This window comes from Diorhabda sublineata, chromosome 5 (genome assembly GCF_026230105.1).
Source record: "Diorhabda sublineata isolate icDioSubl1.1 chromosome 5, icDioSubl1.1, whole genome shotgun sequence".
Classification (NCBI taxonomy): Eukaryota; Metazoa; Arthropoda; class Insecta; order Coleoptera; family Chrysomelidae; genus Diorhabda; species Diorhabda sublineata.
The window spans coordinates 6,669,248-6,688,771 of NC_079478.1; the positions used below are offsets into that span (position 1 = coordinate 6,669,248).

Genomic DNA, 19,524 nt, shown 5'->3' on the forward strand with positions numbered 1-19,524 from the left:
GACAGCAAAAAACTTTAATTTAAGCTTAGTTATTTTTTGTAACATCTTTCAGGTTGCTTCAATATTCGGAATTGCAAGAGCTCAGTGAAGGGAGGAATTATATAAAATGAAGTGTAAAGATATTGATAATATAGTAAATGTTTTTATTGTCACAATACCTGATACAAAAACTCTGACTCTGAGAATATATTAAACATGGTAAGCATTTATAAAAAATATAAAGACCAACAACTCACAAATGTCTAAACAGATCATTTCTTTTTGCAGTATGGAAATGAAAAATGCAAAACCCAAGTTGTAGGCATCAATATCTTTTCAAAAATTTGCTTATCGCAACATATTTGAATTTACCGAATCCAAAAAAAAATTCTGGGTATACATTTCGAAGATCTTCGGTGTGTCTATTAGTGGATTCCGATGGTGATGTAATTCAACTAAAGAAGCACGGTGGGTGGAAATCCAACACAGTTGCGGAGGGTTACGTAAACGACTTAAAAAAAACAAAATGGATTCAGTAGTGAGAATTTTAAAGGGAACAACTAGTTCGACTTCAAGCAACATTATAAATGTTCACGATGCTATCAACAATTTAATAAGTACTAACACAACTGTAGACGATGTTATTTCTTTGAATCAAATGTTGGCAATTCAAGTACCAATAGTAATATAACTTCTTCTTCACTCCAAATTAATAACGCTAACAGTTGTATTTTTGATATTACTATTACAAAATAAGAAAGTTTTGTCGAAGTCTACTGATATAGGAAAAATTTTGTATGGAAGTCGTGAATAAAATAATAATAAAATTTTTTTTCCACTTGAATTGTCGCACAAGCCGAAGGCTCCTACTCGTGAAATAAAGTATTATTTTACTCACTTGTTGCATAAATAACTATTATTACTTTATATATTCATATATTGACGATTTTTCGAAAACAGATGTGTTGCTAGGATATGTATATAAATATTTAGTACGCAAGCTAATTTTGTTCCTCTCTTTTGAGCGAATTCCCAAATCATAAATTAGTAGGAGTTTAAAAAATATTTCCGCATTAAACTTCACATCCTTCAGGTGAAAGAGCTCAATTAGCTTTCACAAAAAGTTTATTACAAAGTTCAAAAGAACTGTGAAAGGTTTCCACACTTATTGCTTTATAATTGGACTAACGTGACAGGAGCGTTCGTAATTAGGTTTCATACTCTCTGACGAATACTAGGCTCTTATACATGAATTAGCAAAATATTCATATACAGAGTGATGTCAATAGGAAGTACGTAACGACGTAAAATATACAGAAAAGTATGTTCAATATCCAAATTGAGACACGAAATTTGTTCATACATTACAGTCTCCTCAATCCTCCATCTTCTCAACGATAAGGCGACTGTCTCATCTCTCTCTCTGTTTTTATATTTTTGGCAACAGTGGTTGACTAGTAACTTTTGCTTTATCTTTCATAGTTACCTTGAATAATATTTTAAGCAAATTCATATTCGTATATTCATATTTTCTATTTATTTAGGAAAAGAATAAAACAGAATTTAGTTTTTGCGTATATTAGAGCTTGAGCTCCTTTTGATGTAGATTTGTTCTACCTATTCGTTTCCTCTTCAGTAGTTTCCAACAATACTCTCATACCCTACCTTATTTCATTTTATTCGCAGTTCTATAACAGCCAAACTGCAATGAAGCTGCAATCAAAGATCTAGTCGGTGCACCACTACACCATCAACGAAGTCATCTCCAACAAATTTGGAACCCAATTGAGGGCTGCAGCCATCCTGAATTTCTGTATATAAATCTAATCTCCAATTTATAAAGGGTTGAGTTATTTTCAATTTATTACTAATTTGTGGTCGTTCTGATCTCTTGTATATGCAGTTATTGCGATATTTATTACTTTCATGAATAAATTTATCATTTGCTGGAACTTCTCTTGTTGTTTTCAGCAATAATTATTAATTTGGAGAATTGTGTTTATGGATAGTTATATTCATTGAGGTCAAGCACCACGTCCTAAGGAAGAGTCTCCGGTCGATGATATTAATATCACTGTATCATCAGGTAATTCGTAGTCGATAATTGTTTTCTTTTGGTCCTCCTACTGTCTCCCCGAGAATTTTCTATACGCTTTTCGTAAAACATGTCGTATATACCTAAGGAAGTGATTTTTGTTGAAAATATTTTGGAACAGCAAAAAAAACGAAGAGAGTGTGGAAAATGGATATGAGAGGCGTGGAAATTAAAACTGAGATCCTAAGGAACATGAAGAGTTCGAGAAAAGAAGAATAATTTGAGCTTTTTCTGTATCGGAAACTTGTATAAACATTGGAAGTAGTACGAGGGAATCCCAAGCAGAATAGATGAAAAATTTGAAATTAAATTAATCAAAGAAATTCAGGTTTCATAATTACAAAGGATGCAAAAAAATAAGAATAAATTAAAAATAGACGACTACGAGGATACATTAAACAATAAAACTTTATACAATGGAATACAATTTTTTTCAAAAGAAAGGAATCAGAGAATGTATAGCATAAAAGTTCAAGGTGCTGAAAATAAAACGAATGAAAATATAACGGAGGAAATGTACTATTTGAGTAGAATTTACGAATGAACATGAGTCAGAATAATTGAGAAAAGCGATTCTTACTGTATGGCCACGTAAGATCAGAAAATATCAAATAAATAGAAAGAATTAATGATTGGAGTCCATGGGTAAAAGGAAACGAGGAAGATGCTGAAAATCTTGCCGATATAATGTCAATGAAGCAATGAGGAGGAAAGAATCAGAAAATGGCGACTGGGAGAATAGAAATAGATAAAGAAAACTATTGAAAAAGGGTATACAGCAGCAGCTGTGAAGATCGCACCAATTTAATTCAATATTTCATTCAACATTTTGGTGATACACTCGTCTGATACATTGTTGCTCTTGAACTAATTTTTTACTACTATTGACAGATTTCACGGTAGAAAAATTTTTGCTATGGCCAAGTAAACTTTTTGTTCTATGCGCAAGATTACAAGACAATTACTTTTTGTATTGAACGAAAGTTTCTGTGGAATTTAAACATTATCACTCAGATATGATCTCCAGTCTAGTATGATTATAATTTTGATGTTGACGCAGGAAAACTATTTAACATGATAAAAAAATATTTGAAACAACGAAATACCCACCGAAGTAAAAGAAGAAATCTAGAACATTTGGCTTTGAAACATGGAGAACGACCGAAAGACATAGGAAAAAGATACAAACATCGGAAATGATCCTCCTCCTGAAAATTGAGAGTGAGATCCGATTAGATCATATCAAAAACGAAACATTAAGACAAATATTCAATGTGAAGCTTGGAAAAAAGCTACACTTGGTACTACTTCAAACAAAGGAACGAAGAAATGGAAAAAAATAATACCGACATTAATATAAAAATAATTTCAAGAGAATTAATAGCTTTATATTTTGACAGCGCTTTTTTAATTAAAACTTGAAAATAATAATATCCTTCCTGTTATATGAAAAATTCCTAGTTGTGGAGAAGAATCTATAAGCTGTTTTCAGAAGTTTTCTTTAGATATTTTATTGGTGAACGTTTTTGAAACCACGTATTTCATAAGTTTTAAGAGAGATCCAAAGAATTCGGTAATATCCGGAGAAGATCCCGTTCGTTTAATAGTTTATTATTGCTCCATTATAGCAGTCGACATTTTTTTCTCTTCGGTATATATAAAAATTGAGAGCACTTGATATGTAAGAAAGGATATTGACGCACGTTCAATTGAATCAGCATTTTTTCTACAATCTTTCTACTTCACATCTTTTTATATACTTCTCATTAAATACTTATTTTTATTCTATTCTGATGGATACCGATTGTTCCTTATGGAAATATTACTTGATGTATCGCGTCGATTCAATATTGGCCGTTCAACAAAATATTATTTGAAATTGAGAATAAATATGTCGTTTGCTTTATGAATATTGAAAATAATTTTTAACCGTACAAGAAATTTCATTAGTTTTGAGAATTTCGAAAGCGAAGTAAGTTATCAAGCTATTTATATGGGACAAGTATGAATATTCATGGAAAATAGATGTACAGCTCATCAATACGAGAAAAATAATGAGACGGCATTAATGAATTCCGAAATTGCATTCAGTGTAAGTTCAACTATTATACGTTACATTATGAATTATGAACAAGTTGAATTGATAATTACGTGAATTAATTTTCAACATTGTTAAGAAAATTGGTTAATATTTCGTTTATCACAAGTAGACAAATACTTTTTTACTTTTATATAAAGCTGAATAAAAAAAAATCGGGGAAATTAGGGTTCTTGGTTTTGTTTTATCATTTTAATCTTGAATACGCCAAGAAAATAAAAGACATAATTGAAAGTATTCATTTTTCGATTTTTTATGATCAAAAGCAGGATGGACCCCCACTTTTAAACAAAAATTTTTTATCTACATAGAATCATTCACTTCAAAACTCAAATTTGAGTTAAGCAAGAGAATAGATTTTCTCTATACAACATTTCTGCTTATTAATACAAACCAATTTAATAATTCATAATTAAATTTACTACCTGTGAACAAAAAAGGATGTAAAAAACATACGCCTCCCTCACCGGTGTGGTCTTCGCCCGTAACTCTGGGCACGGGTAAAGCAATACTGGGTCCTCAACAGAACACAGCCACCAGCTAGAAAGCTGGGCCGACCCCCGCGACGTCAACGCGCCTGTTGAGACTTGCTTAAGTGTGCTCAGAGAAGTAACTCTGATCACTTTAGGCCGAGTTAGTGCACGTGTATAAAACCACATGTATCCCACAATTCGTTTAATATAATACAAATATTTCAATATTCATTGTATGTCTTCCAAAGTTCCATATTTCAAATTTTTTCAGCTATTATGACTGCAACGAATTTTATTGTACCATATTAGTAAATTTATTGTCTCCTAATGCATTGTATCCAGCAAGGTAGTGGATTTAATATTTAATAGCTTTTTTATGTCATTTGCTAATCAAAGTTTTACGATTCTGGCTGTTTAATGTAACCTTTTATGTTTATGCTAGTCATAACTAAGCAGAGGCGTCCATTAGAAATTTAAATATATTGAATATTGGAAATATTTAGTTCTCCAATTATTTCGTAATTTCAATGATAATTTCAGGTACTTTTTGGCGTTAAAATAATCAAATAATTGTAATGATTTTTCAGTGATTGTAATATTTAAATTAATCGTTGAAACCTAACCTAACCATGGGTTGCAATTGTATAATAAGTGCATTAAATGGCACTTGGTTTAATCAAATTCGAATAGATATACAAACTGTATGTAGAATCATCGCTTATTTTATTTATTGTCGACCATCTCATCAAGAAAAAATCATGGAAGAGTTTTCGATAACAGCAACCCCTGCTTGTGATTGTATTTCATTTTTGCATGATCAAGATATTTAAAATTATGATAGATCTGCTGCAATTTCCATAAGATATATGGCAAATTGGGAAATAAACGATTGATATGAATAAATCTTAAGCTCATCCATTTTGATGGCCAAGGTATTAGGTGGAAAAAAGTGGAGAAATATCGAGAACTCAACTTATAGAGTAAACTTCTCAGGAATGAACGTAAGAAGAAAATAACCAGTGAAGCCACAAGAGCTCTGATAGAAACACGAGTATCAGTCTCTCGATGTTATATAGACTAGCCTACATACGGTCGTGTCATGTGAAGATGCTCTTCTCTATGATTGTACTAGAAGAGATTTTGAATTTTTCCTTCCTCCATATAATACTTGGAATGTTTAGAAGAATATTTGGGAATAATTCAAAACCTACCTCATAAAGTGATCAAATACGGGACATGCCTCAGGATGAATTACTGAGAAAGCTTAGCTTTGTGACAAAAATTATCTCAAACTCCGAAAACAAAACTGGAATAGGAGTGTACGGGTCCAGAGCCAAACACTCTAAAATTATGAGTATTGGAAGAATGTATCCAGTTAAACTTGGAACTAAATTATTGCAAATAGGAAATTATATTCCCTTCTGATCGCCAAGTAGCCATTAGAGCTTCAATATTATAAGATCTAATGTGGCTTGAAAATTCTTGGACCAGTTAAATAAGCGTACGTAAGCAATCAGACTTCGTAGGACCTGAACGCTTCCCTTGAATCGGCAATAGGAAATAGGAAAAACTCTGAAAAAGGAAGCACGGGGGATGAAAGATACTCCCGTTAAGCTATAACCAAAGATCTATCAAATATATTCAGCTAAGAAATATATTCAACTTCTATGTAGAGGACGAAACCTCTAGTCACACTCGAAGTGTGAGAGGCTGCGAAACTTCAGAGTATCATATCTAAGAGCGTATGAAAGAAAGATGAACATCAGCTGATCAGCTCTAAATACTGAGTATTCTCAGTATCGCATCAAGAGATCAATAGTTCATTTTGAGCTCTTGGGTTGATTTCTATTTCAAATTGATTCTGTTGTCGTGACATGGCGCTTTTGAATAGCATTTTGAAGAGAATTTTTGTCAAAATTATTTTTTTCATGTTAAAAAGTACATATATTATAAATTAGTAGGAAATAGATTTGGAGCTGTAATTAACGATAGAGAACGTCAGTAATTCAAATGGCCTAACTAGGCTTTTCCACATGGTCATAATTTATTAATTCTTGATTTAACCAAAAATTTTTCCAATGAGTTTGTGGGTATATTTACTATTAGTGTGTACTCACAATTAGTTCGTCCACAATACTCCATCTTTCTTCAAGGAGAAAACAATGTCAAAAGATAGATGAATTTTATAATGAAAACATCTCTGATTTACCTTTTGATATACCTTTTGGTTTACTGATATTACCTTCAAAGGGACTTGATTTGAAAGTAAAACATATTTTTTATTTCTATGATAAATACTTGAATATTTTTTTTGATATAGAAGGAATTTGGATAGTACTATAAAATTTAGTAAACCAATTTTCGTTTATCATACAAATTATGGTCCAATAAGTGCACGGTTTAATGTGAAAGGGTGCATGGAATGATATTCTATTGCGTAGCTATGGAATTGTTAGTAATTCATTTCAAATAAGCGAAAGACGGAGAGATATCAGTACTCCAATACCATGAGAATTTTGGGATGATGATTAGGAAACAAATGCTTCAATAAATCGTTTGTTTCATTCAAAGTATGGCTGGTAATGCTACCCTGTTGCAACCAGATGTTCATGTCAGTACCATTTAGTACTATATCACATTTGAATGGTACATTATTATTAGTATACCCTGTATGTAATATATGTGAAAAGTATATATTGAGTTAATTGTAAGAATGCAAACTATAACATATCCATTAATTTGATTTATCATGTCCTTCATATGAATTTGAAACACATACTTGTTAAAAGAAAATTATTCTCTGTCACGAACTCAAAGCTATTTCAAAGCTACTAGAATGAAAATCTGATAGTATTCTCATTCATAATTTGGAGTATTATCCATTTCTATTTATTCTTCTCACCGTTCTTACAGCATTACTTTGCTATTTCAACATTTCAAATTGACGATCCCTAAAAAATATCGTTTGCTGTATACATTATCATAAAACATAAATTTACGATTTTCCATGTTTTCGAATAAAATTCTCATATCTTGTTCAGACAGCATGCCTTAGAAACAGTAAAACTCTTTCTATTGGAAAACAATAATATCGGAATAAATTACCTTTAGACTCCTTGAAAAATTCCCTGTTCGGTAGGAGCCGCTAAGATTTCTATTAAGATGGATTTAGATGAGAAAATAATGCAGCAAACTTGGTCGGAAATATTTAAATTTTCATTCGGCACAGAATAGAATCAGATAGTAAGAATAGATACTGTAATTACTTTTAAAGTAGGTATAAATCACGTACTGTCATTATTAAATTCGAATTTTGAGTAAATAGAACTTACAAAAAAATTGGAAATAAGAATTTCATTTGTCGAGCTTTATGATCATTTATTGTTCCAATAAACGCTAATATATTCAATGAAATGGTGATCGGTGTTTACTTGAAGTACCTCGTATCAAACATCTTTAACTTAGAGAAATCTTTCGTTCCAGATTCTGTGGAGACTAGTGCAAATTGAACATGATTGATGCGATATTAATCCTGTAAATGATATAGCCACAGCAATATTTGGACGTCAGTTGTCATACTGAAAAAGGAATTATGGAATTGGATATAGCAATGGAGTGATTTGAGAACATAATATGATGTTATATCAGTCGGCTTGCCGCTGCTGCCACTTTTTGTACCAACACGAATAGTGTTTAATAGTTGTGGTTGTGATTTACTTGTGACAAATAAATTTAACAGTTCGATGTACAATAATTAGTGACGGGTTTTTACTGAAAATATATATACACACACACACGAGCGCGTGAGAAATCCCGTCCCTCTAAGTATCCACTCCCGGATAAATACTCGAGTGGGTGCGAAGAAGGACATTCCCCCACCCCCTGTCTTTTCGACAGGTCCTCATCCTCATTCACGTCGCAGTTTCGCGCGTAGACTCTCTCCTGAGTTTTATGGTAGATTCTGGGATCTCTTTGTTAAGAGATTAGCCTGTTGGATATACACTCTTGGCTTCTTGTTCTGGACGTCTTAATGTGAGTGTGTTTTACTGCCTCGGGTAAACCTTTTTCAACCTTCTTCGGCAAGAAAAGATCTAATCTGAGTGGTCCTTCGCCTTCTCTATAGCTGTCCCCGATGTATAACTCTGCACTTGCTTATGAAAGGCGTGTTACCGTGTCGGGGGGTGTCCTCTTGTGGGTTGTTCCGGTGGAACCTAGAATCTTGTAAAATGTATTTTTTTTGTTTTTTTTCTATATTTTTTTTGTTTTTGTGTTTTTTTTTGTGTTTTTTGAAAATTTTTTACTAACCTAGCTTAATCTAATGAACCTGGTCGTCCGTTTTACTTTACCTTACTTCCTACAATTTGGTTTCTCTGTCCTGTTTAATGTGCATTCTGCCGCTCTCTGCCCTCCCGCGCATCTCACGCAGTGCACGTCCATGTTGCACGTGCTTTGCGTGGTGAAATTCCTGGCATCTGTACATTGTATAGGTCCGTCATGCCTTTTTTGTTCTACCACAGTTATATTTGTATGGCATAAGTATCTCAGCTTCTTTTATGTTTGTTCCTCTACGGGCTCGATTACTACCATGTATATAGGTAGTAATTTTCGGGTGTGGTCCTCGTTTCTTTGTGTACGGCTTATCAGTTGCCATACTTTTTTTGGTATCAATCTATTTTTCCTCAGCTCTGCCTCTACTTCCTACGCACGTGGGGGTGTTTACAGCCAGTCCTTCTATGACTAGCTTCCTCTCTTTTTCTTCGTTGAGTAGGTACGTATACCACTCAATCTCCTTACACTCGCTCTGGAGCATCTTCATTTTGTTGAAATCCTCTTTTGTCGTCGACGTTATTTTTCCTGTGTGCATTCCCATTTTACACTAGGCATCGATTTTCCTTTGCACTAGCTGCTTACGAAATGCTGTCCACATGAGTGGAGACTTTAGTATTATCGGAGGTGACCTTCTCTCCGGTTTTGTTTGTTTTCTTTGTTATTCTCTTCTTATCTTTTCTAATTCTTCTTGGACTTGTTTGTCCGTTGTTGTATCTTCTTCCTTTGAGGATAGTCTCACTGGTTTCTTCCTTTTTTTATTATTCTTCACTTCTATCCTTCTATCCTTCCATGGGGCTGTCTTCATTTTCTCTTTCTTCGTTCACTCTGGGTTGAGATTTCGTCTCATCTACTTTTACTGTAGCTTTCCATCTCTTCAAGATTTGTCACTTGACCTTCATACGTTTTAATTTGTTTTTCCATTGTCTTCGTCATCAATTCAATATTAACTTGTTTTTCTCTTCTTTTCTTCTGTTCTCTTCTTCTAGTCGTCTTATTGTGGCTTTATCTCAATCTTTCGAAAGACCTGTCATAGGGTTTCTCCCTATTTTTGGAGTTTTCAGGCTCTATGCCTGTTACTATCTGTTTCGGTTTTCCTATCTTGCTGAAATACCTAGAAGTATCCAAAAATAAAATATTAAGCCGTACTGAGAAGTACGGCTGTTTCGAAAAAACGGATAAATTCCGCACAATCAAATTTGTGTTAACAAACACAATTCTTTCATGCAGAAGTATTCTCTTTCATTATAAATAAAAGGCTGTGTCTAAGCACAGCTACCTGCAAAAAAAGAAAGTTTTATCAGGGTCTTACCTGACTACCTGAATCTGCTTTCACTGCACTTCACAGTCAATTTATATACGGCAGTCAAACGGTTTGTGGGACTTCATCAATATAACGTCTAGATGTTATGCTAACTCCAACATTTGTATAAACACGCGAAGATTGTAGTCCTCGTAGGCGGTATGAAAAAAAATTAAAATATCGAAGGATATATAATGTGCCTGATAACTGATACTGACTCTTTTAATCATTGCTTAGCAATTTGACAGGTGTAAACCTAAAAAGTTATCAGCGGTAGAAGGCAGGTTCTCTTTAGACTCTAGGTACTGTACTTCGGTTGACCAGTTGAATGTCTTTGTATGATTGAAAATTCAATTTTGTTGCACAGTCGATACAGATATGATTGTAATGATGACAGATTTTTTATATTTATTTTTCATATTTTTGCTTTAGTAACATATTATTTCACAATTCCATCATCATATTCCTCACTAATATGAACCAGGTTGTTGTAATCTTCTAGTGAAGACGACAAACTCTTGATTCCATGGTTAAGTTGTTGGACTCTCAGGGATCGTTGTGCATTATTATAGCCCGTCGTGACCTCTTTTAACTACCAGGGGTCTATGAACTTTAATAAGCTAATCAGCAGCTGTGAATTGCACCTTATAACGGCAGATGTCAAACTGTAAGGCTTTGTAAGTGCTAGACATTCATCGATGACGTATACTACAGTTTCTTCTAGCACCAGCAGGATTCTGGATCGTCCGTGATACCTACAGCATGGAGATGGCGTCGTAAATGACCGTATCTCGATAGAAGTCAAACAATGAGTCGAGTTTTGCGTCTGTAGTGGAGCAGTTGATTGGTTTGGGATTTTCGCAAATGAGATTGAAGGAATAAAATGAAGATGGTCAGTATACTGACCAGTTGTGATGTCGTGAGGAATCCGACGACATATTAAAAAAGTATGCTACTGTATTTTACTAAATTCCTATTACATACTCGTATACAGTAAAAACAATCTTTTTTATTTTCAATTCTTAAAATTCGAAAGTAATAGTAGTAAATAAAATCATTTATATTCAAGCGATTTCATTGAATGACATAATAAATTGTTTATGTTTTTATATAATTGATAGATATCATTAGATCAACTTTCGTATAATTCTGGACTTTCTGGTAGATTCCAAATATCTATTTATGTAAATAAGATAATTCAAAAATAATTTTCCATGTAACTTTGGAAAGTTGAGAGATAAAATTTGGTAATTCGGGAAATTGGACTGTCAGTAAGGCATGACATGGAAAATACAACTTTTATATCGGAAAACATTGGGATACAAAACTTTTCTGATGAAATAGAATCCAAACTATAATCCAAAGCAGATCAGTCACGAGATATAAATTCAAATTGATAAAAAATTCTATAAAAAACTCAATTATAGGCTTTTCGAATTCCAATGTTACCATTTAGATATTTTGTGATAATTGTTTGATAAGAATATGATTGAATGATATTTCGTGTTTTTATAATTATTATATTATTGACAGTAACATCAAACAATTCTTGAGTTGAAATAACAACATATAAAAATCAATTTTGAACATTCTTTTATATTAATACGTCAATTAAATGAGTAAAATTAGCTTTGATCGTGCTAGAAAATTTATTAGCAATTCTTTACAAAATAATTCTGTTTATATACGAGAAATTCTTAGCCTATTATAGAACCAAACAAAATTGCAATGTTAAAATATTTTAATACTCAACATATTCTCCTCTCAATTGGATACATTTATTACAGCGAGCCTGCAACGTCTCTAGACCTTTCAAAAAAATGTTACCTCCTCGTTGGAAGAAAATTTACGACCTTTTAAACTTTTTTTCAGTTGAGGAAAGAGATGATAGTCGGACGGAGGCAAATCTGGTGCATAAGGTGGGTGTTCTAGTAATTCAAACCCTAAATCACGAGTTTTTTGCACATCAACATGAGATTTGTGTGCAGGGGCGTTGTCCTGTGAAAACAAAACACCTTTGGATAGCTTTCCATCTTTTTTCTCTTTAATTTTTTCCCGTAGAGTGGTCAGTAATGTCGAATAGTAATCTCCAGTTATTATCCAAAAAATCATTCATGATTAGACCATGGAAATCCCAAAAAACTGTAGCAAGAGCTTTTCCAGCAAATCTTTGGACACGAAACTTCTTAGGTCTTGGAGAACCAAAGTGTTGCCATTCCATCGATTGTTGCTTTGTTTTTGGATTGTAGAAATGTACTTAATTCTCACCCATAGTAACAATTCGGCTTAAGAAGTCTACATCGTTTTCAAATCGAGCACAGGTCGAACACGATGCTTCTACCCTTGCAACATTCAAAAATTAGGTCCAAATTGACGTGAACTATATGATGAACGTGTTCGTATGAAATATTCAGTGCTTCAGATATCCGTTTAATCCAATTCGACGGTTTGATAGAATCATGTCATGAACTGCATTGATATTTTCGGGGACTGACACAGAAACTGTCCTTCCCGATCAGTCATCATCTTAAATTTTTTATTTCTACTTAGTGCTTGTGCTTTGTCTTATAACACCTAGTGTACATTTGGAGAAGGGAGTGTTTTCCTGGGACTTCAATGATAATGGTGGAAATGACATTGGATATTAGCCCAGTTGTTCCTATGATGATAGGTATCACTTTCGTTTTGAGATTCTACATTCTCTGTATCTCCATCTGCAGGTTCTTAAATTTAAGTAACTTCTCTGCTTCTTATTGTGTTATGTTGTGTTCCGATGGAATTGCCACGACATTTTCTTCAATTATCCTTCTTATCTGGGAAAGTATAATCTGTCGATGTGGACTAGCGGACTTAGTGCACTCAGTCATCTTATTTTTGCAATTTAGTTTTGTTTTTAGTATCTCTCTTATTCTCCGGTTTAGATTTCATGCTTCTGTGTTGGACTTTCAATAGTGAGTCAAATTAACTTAGTTTTATTGAGTGTTAACAATTTAACAAATAGTGTTTTCACGTTTTCACATATCAATGATTAGTTTGAGTGAGTTTTTACTCTTTAACAATTAGTTTCAGTGTGTTTTTACATTTAAATAATTGGATTAAGTATGTTTTTATGTAAGGCCCTAATGAACAACTGTTTTGCATCAAAGTCGAGCTAAAAGGTTCGTCTCTCGAGATAAATTCACTCGATGAAACAAATTGAAATGTGCTACATTAAAAAATTCAAATACATTTGTGAGAATAGAGCAAAGTGATAAAAATATTTGCTTTATTGAATAATAAATCTTTCCCTTTGTATTATTGAGGTTTTCTTCATATATTTGTGGTCTACAATTTCCTTTTACAACTCAAGTTTGTAAAAATGTTTTCTCAGTAATAAATTAAACTATAACCAGGACATTTGGATGAAAAAAATCGAGTAAAAAGAGCAAAAATAGTCGATTTAATGATTCAAACGCAAAACGCCCGTATCCGCCAATTATTGTTAGCGATTTTTCACTTTCAATAAAAATATAATAAAAGAAATATTCCAATCAAATCAAAATTTCTATCATATTATACAAAGACTATTTAAAAATTTTAATTTAGGACATTTCTAAATAGTTGGGGGGAAACTAATCTACTCTAATTCCATATTATTTCTTTTTGCTCCTCGGTCTTTCATCTTGAAACCTCTACTTCTCATGTACCCACATAAAAACTCAAAGGATGAAGGTATGGTAATTTTAGTGGTGTCCTGATTTTTTACAAACGTGTCCAGTCATTTATTTGGGGTGTTGAATATCGAATTTTCTCATATCCTAAATTCTCATCCATCATCACATCTAAAATATAAAAAACGTTGTCGAATACCTTTCTCCTTAAAAAGAATGTGGATTCTTTGAAAAACAGAATGTTGAATGCTGTTCATAAAACTTCATTCTTCTATCAGGATCATTTTCCAATCATTCCTGGAGGATTGTGAGTTTGTAAGGATACAAATTATGAATTTGAGAAATTCTCTCTACAAACAACAGTTTCAACATAATTAGAAATGGTGAATCAAGATATTTTTTCAATTTCACGTAATTGTCTACCATATTTTCGAGTTTTTTTCTTATGAATAGATGCATAATTTCTGTTTCAGTTCTTGCTTTATCTCAACTTCCTATCATTTTTGAAAATTTAATATTTTGCATTTCAGTTAAATAAATGATATCGAACAATTTATGCAGAAAAATTGACTGCTGAGTATTGCATTCGAGATTGTTGGTGTCTTAAAAATGCTCATGCAAACAAGTAATACAAGGATCAAGGAAAAATTGTTACAATACATTTATTATATTTGAAAATACAGCTTGCTCCTATATTATATCTTGGAGAAACAGCTTAGTATTCTTTGAGATAGATAGATAGTTAGATTTCATATTAAATGGGTTGTATGTATTGCCTGCAGTCGGTGAGTACATACTTTGCAGTCATAGTAGCTTGATAATTATGATAAACTGACTATTTGTAGACAAAATGTACTATTTGGCAGTGATACATAATTTAAGCCCACTAGAAAAATACCCCATGAAATAACAATGCTGTAATTAAACAAAATCAAATATAAGTCACATCTCTAAATACTTTTATATTGTATGTAAAAATCGCCTTTGAACATACTAATCAACAAGCGCGAGTGATCTCAAAAAATGGAATCATTACTGGTAGTTAAGTGACTTGAACGAATGAAGCCTAACGAACCACAACGGTTTGTGAAGCCTCAAGATGAAGGAATTCTAGCCAAAACAAGAATCCTTATGATTCACACTTTCTTTGTAATCAAATGTGTTTATTATAAATACGTATTTTATGTTTATAGTTATTATTATTTTATCTGGATTGTGTTTACATGAACTCACCTGCCTTTATCTATCGAAAATCATAGAAATGACTCGTGCGCAGCCGTATCTGCTTCAGGTACTTTAACTTCTTCTCCATCAGCTTCTATATATTCGACTCCTTCTTCGTAGTCCATGTGGCATCTATTGATGTGGTGATCTGGATCGCCGTACTGACTGTGATAAAATTCTTCACGCATCATGTGGTTTAAGCTACCACAACGACAGTACAAGATCGCCTGTAATAAAATTTCAGTGTTTTATATGAACTAAATTAAGAAGAATTGAGATAACAACCTTTCATATTTAATAAATAATATCCACGACATGGACTTTGAAGAAGTCTAAAATTTGGCGAATACGCCGGTTCATTTCAAAACATTGAAAAACAGTTTAAATAAATTTTAGCATAAAACTTTTTCGTACTCAAATCAACTGTCTCTTTGAATGTATCTGATTTCATGGATAATATGAATATATAAAAATTATTTAGTTGCAATGAATTTATTATAAAAAAGCATAAGTTATTGCATCAGGTTGATTACTTATCAATTGTTGACACTTCCAGCTAATGAAACTCTCAAAATTAAATTGAAAGTAGGAATCTCATAAAATATGAGATTTGTAATGTAGATTTTATGTTTGTTCACTGATTAAAAGCAAACTGGAGTGTACTGATGAGAAAAAAGAGCAAAGATGAACCACTGAAATTGTATAAATAAGGTTTTCTATTAAAATTTGAATATCTGTCTGAAATACGCAGATGTTAGGATAAGGGGGAATAAGATTAAAATTGTTCAGCGGTACTAAACTGGACATACAAGGTGTTGTATCAAGTAGGTAACGGGAGTTTGAAAGAATTTTATCTATATTTCAGACTATTTAATGTTGACATCTTCAAAGTAATTTTCTTGGAAAAAAAAACATGCGGCGTTGGGGACAATTCTTCCACTCCTCATAGCAGTTCTTCACCTCAGATAGGTTACAATTGTTTGAATGTTTTCTAATAACGTCTCTCCTGATGGGTTTTCATCTTGGTCATCTTGAAATTTTTGTTACCGTTTCAAACATGGGGTTCATTTCAGAAGGAGCAATAGGTTTATGGAGTTATTTCTTTGCAGAAAATTCTTATTCCGTATGATGATACGTGTCAAACCTTGAGGATCATTTTTCATCTGTTCCAAGAAGTACTCCCATTCCTTCAAGAGGTTTTTTGGTGTCATTTTCATGCAGATCTTTCTCACAATAAAATATGACATCGATTTCAAGTAGTACTTTTATTCCCATTGGGGGTTTTCTAGAGAGAAGCTATTTCTCATCTGAAATCATAACACTTCTCGAAGTAGAAGATTTGTAATCGATTCCAAGGAGTGCTTTTATTTTTGCAAAAGGATTTTTGAAGCTATTTTTGAGCAGATATTTCTCATCTCAAATGATGACACGTTTCAAAACTTTGAGTTGATACCTAATTCAGTCCAAGAAGTGCTTTTATTCCTGCAAGAGGTGTTTGTAGGCATTTTCAAGTAAATCTTTATCATCCATAATGTGTTAATCTGATGAACGTTGGTGTGATTCAAATTCAAGTGTTCTGAATGAGTACTTGGAGTCTATGGACATTTTCATCGGCTCTTACTGTTTCATCCCTCCTGCTGCATGCTTTATTTTACATCGACTTTTGTACTTCTCAAAATATATTGAAATAACCAAACACCTGAATTTTTGACAAAATAGACGTAAGACTGCCCAGGTTTTGCAGAATTTTTTGTTGCTTTATGCCCTTTGTCTAATATAACACTGTTATTTAAAGCTAATGCCTCTCATTTTTACAAGGCACTTTAGAATACCGTTTTATAGAAAAAAATAAAAACAAATGAGGTGCAAAAACATATATCTTCATTTACTGGATTTAGTTAAGAGATATTGATACGTGATACATTTTTCTATAAAAAGTTTGGAATATTCTACAATGAAGCATCAAGGGAAATCAAAATCCTCAAATTCTGAACTGTAAACTGAACTAAAATCATTCAATTAGTTTTCATTCATGCACAGTTTTGTGATATCTACATATTTTACAGTAATTCTGATATACGAGGTAGGTTTTTTAAGTTTATTATAGTTTTTTTACTGAATTTCTAAAACCGATCGAAATTCATCGTGAGATTTATGTAGAGTACGGAGAAAACCTTATGAATGATGAAATTATTTGAAAGTGAGTTAGAAACTGCTATTCCATATTGCATAATGCGAACTGTTAAAATATTTGGTATACAAAGTACTCTAAAATATCCAATAGAACATACTCTTCACAATTCGTCATTCTATGACCAGTTTGGATCTATACGAAGTTGTGAAGAAATGTTGAGAAATTGTATTCACGTTAGGCAGAAACAAGCATTTGGTTAGTTTTTCATTTCACTTTCAAGGTACGACAAAGAAGACAATGCTTTTGTAAGTTATTAAGTGACAGGAGATGAAAAGTAGGTAGCTTGAATATTCCAGAATTTAAATAACCTTAAATGGAATGGATGCGTTCGACGTCGCACACGAATGTTAAATATTGCCCGAAAAATTATGCGTACTATTTTAGGATAAGAAAGGGACGTTGTTGATGAGTGATGATACCTCGTGAGGACACAATAACTTTAATTACGTATTGTGAGAGGTATGGATTACTGTTAAAGCTTCTGGATCTACTTTTCAGTGCTTATTGGGCGTCAAAGCCCCGATGAAGATGTCAAAAAAGTTGCGTTGTATTGATTGTCAAGATAAGTTGAATCCGAAAATCGGTGCCTCAATATTGATGAAACTTATATTCAGAAAAAAATAAAAAATATGATATGTCGAAGAGTGTCTGCTTTTTTTCATCATTTGAAAACTTTAGTTACTTGAGAAGCATTCTTCGTTTCTATATGAATATATCCGAATTTGCTGAGCTAATACGCCAACCGAAAGTGAAGAATAATGCCTTTGACGTTCATTGTTTATTAATGATTCACTAATCAATCATGTTGTTATGCAGAGTAATACTCATTTTCTAGAAGATTAAACGTGTTTTCAAATACTAAATTATTAAAATCACAATGTAATCTGATGCAATTTTAGAGTTTCCTCAAAATTGAAAACGTCATTATTCGGGAAAACGTTAAAAATAATTGAAAATATGGAAATAGTACAAAGAGTATTTATTAAAACTGTAATCTAAACTTGACTTACTTGAAAAGGTTTTCGAAAATCCCTGTTAAGCGTAGCATAAATTATGGGATTGAGCAAACTGTTTGCATAACCCAACCAAAGGAACAATGTCGCCAGTGTTTTCAAAGCGTTTGTTGTTTCTAAAAACGGCCTTACGAGCGCCAAAACAAAAAATGGCAGCCAGCAGAACGTGAAAGCACTCATTATGATACCTATAACATAAGAAGAGAGAATATATAATATGTAATATATAAAGTAGGACGTTCAAAATCGTACAACCAGTATATACCAAATATGAGAAGGTGTTTCTTATAACAAGGGTTCTTAATTTTAAAGATAAAGGAACATCAACCAAAGACCTCTCATTTTTTGGAACCCCATACCAAATGATTACAATTTAACACTAAAATTTATATGAGAGCATTTTTTCTTAACTAAAAGTTTTGATTTGAATAATGGAAATGATTTGTAAATAACTGTATAACTCAGTATTATGTGTATATGTGGGGTAGCATCCAATATTGTCCTTTATTTATAAACCAATACCCTGTGACGAATAGGAGTATTGATAAGATGACTTTTTTGGTTATTTCAGGGTATTCAGTGCGGATACCAACCATAAACTCATTCTGAGATACAGAATGTTTGCTAATTTAATACGCACAGCACCTTTGAGTGACTTTTTAATTTAATTTAACAAATAGATTTTGTTCCCATTCAATAAAAATATGTTTCAGACAAATAATTAGTCAAAGATTGCATGATATTTACCAAATGTTCAGTAATAAAACTTTTCATTTTCATTGGTAATCCCAACAAGTTTTCTTGTAGAAAGCTATTCAGAAGCGGAAAGCATTTAGTGTTGTCCTTTTTCACACAGGCAATCTATTAATTGAATTTTTTGCCAGTGATGATAATTTATGCCTCAAAAGTGTGATGATTATATTGGCTTTTTGATTCGATATGGACTTATAAGTTCATAATTGTTTATACTATGTCAGCTAAAAATCCCTTTTGGAAAATATACACAATATTTTTGTGTCTTAGAGTTTCTAAATTGATAATAGTTGCGTCCGAGTTTTTTTTTTGGTCTTATTAATCTAATCAATTGATTTTCGTAATATTAATTTAACACCAATCACTTTCATAACGTACCAACGTACTTTACTGCACTTTACGAGTATTTCGATACA

At 32.5% G+C, this 19,524-nt stretch overlaps 1 protein-coding gene across 5 annotated transcripts in view; it reads right to left on the reverse strand.

Annotated features, from left to right (window-relative positions):
• Positions 1 to 19,524, reverse strand: part of LOC130444052 (5-hydroxytryptamine receptor 1-like) — a 308,285-nt gene that overhangs the window by 10,456 nt on the left and 278,305 nt on the right. For 4 of the 5 annotated variants that reach the window (XM_056779024.1, XM_056779023.1, XM_056779026.1 and 1 more), the window contains 2 exons: positions 18,353 to 18,543; positions 15,158 to 15,375 (listed from right to left, as the gene is read on the reverse strand). In XM_056779024.1, coding sequence (XP_056635002.1) covers positions 15,178 to 15,375; positions 18,353 to 18,543 — 389 coding nt within the window. In that variant the 3' untranslated portion in view covers positions 15,158 to 15,177. Of the gene's footprint in view, positions 1 to 13,309; positions 14,096 to 15,157; positions 15,376 to 18,352; positions 18,544 to 19,524 lie in introns of those variants that run through there. The other variant, XM_056779025.1, reaches the window with a different exon arrangement.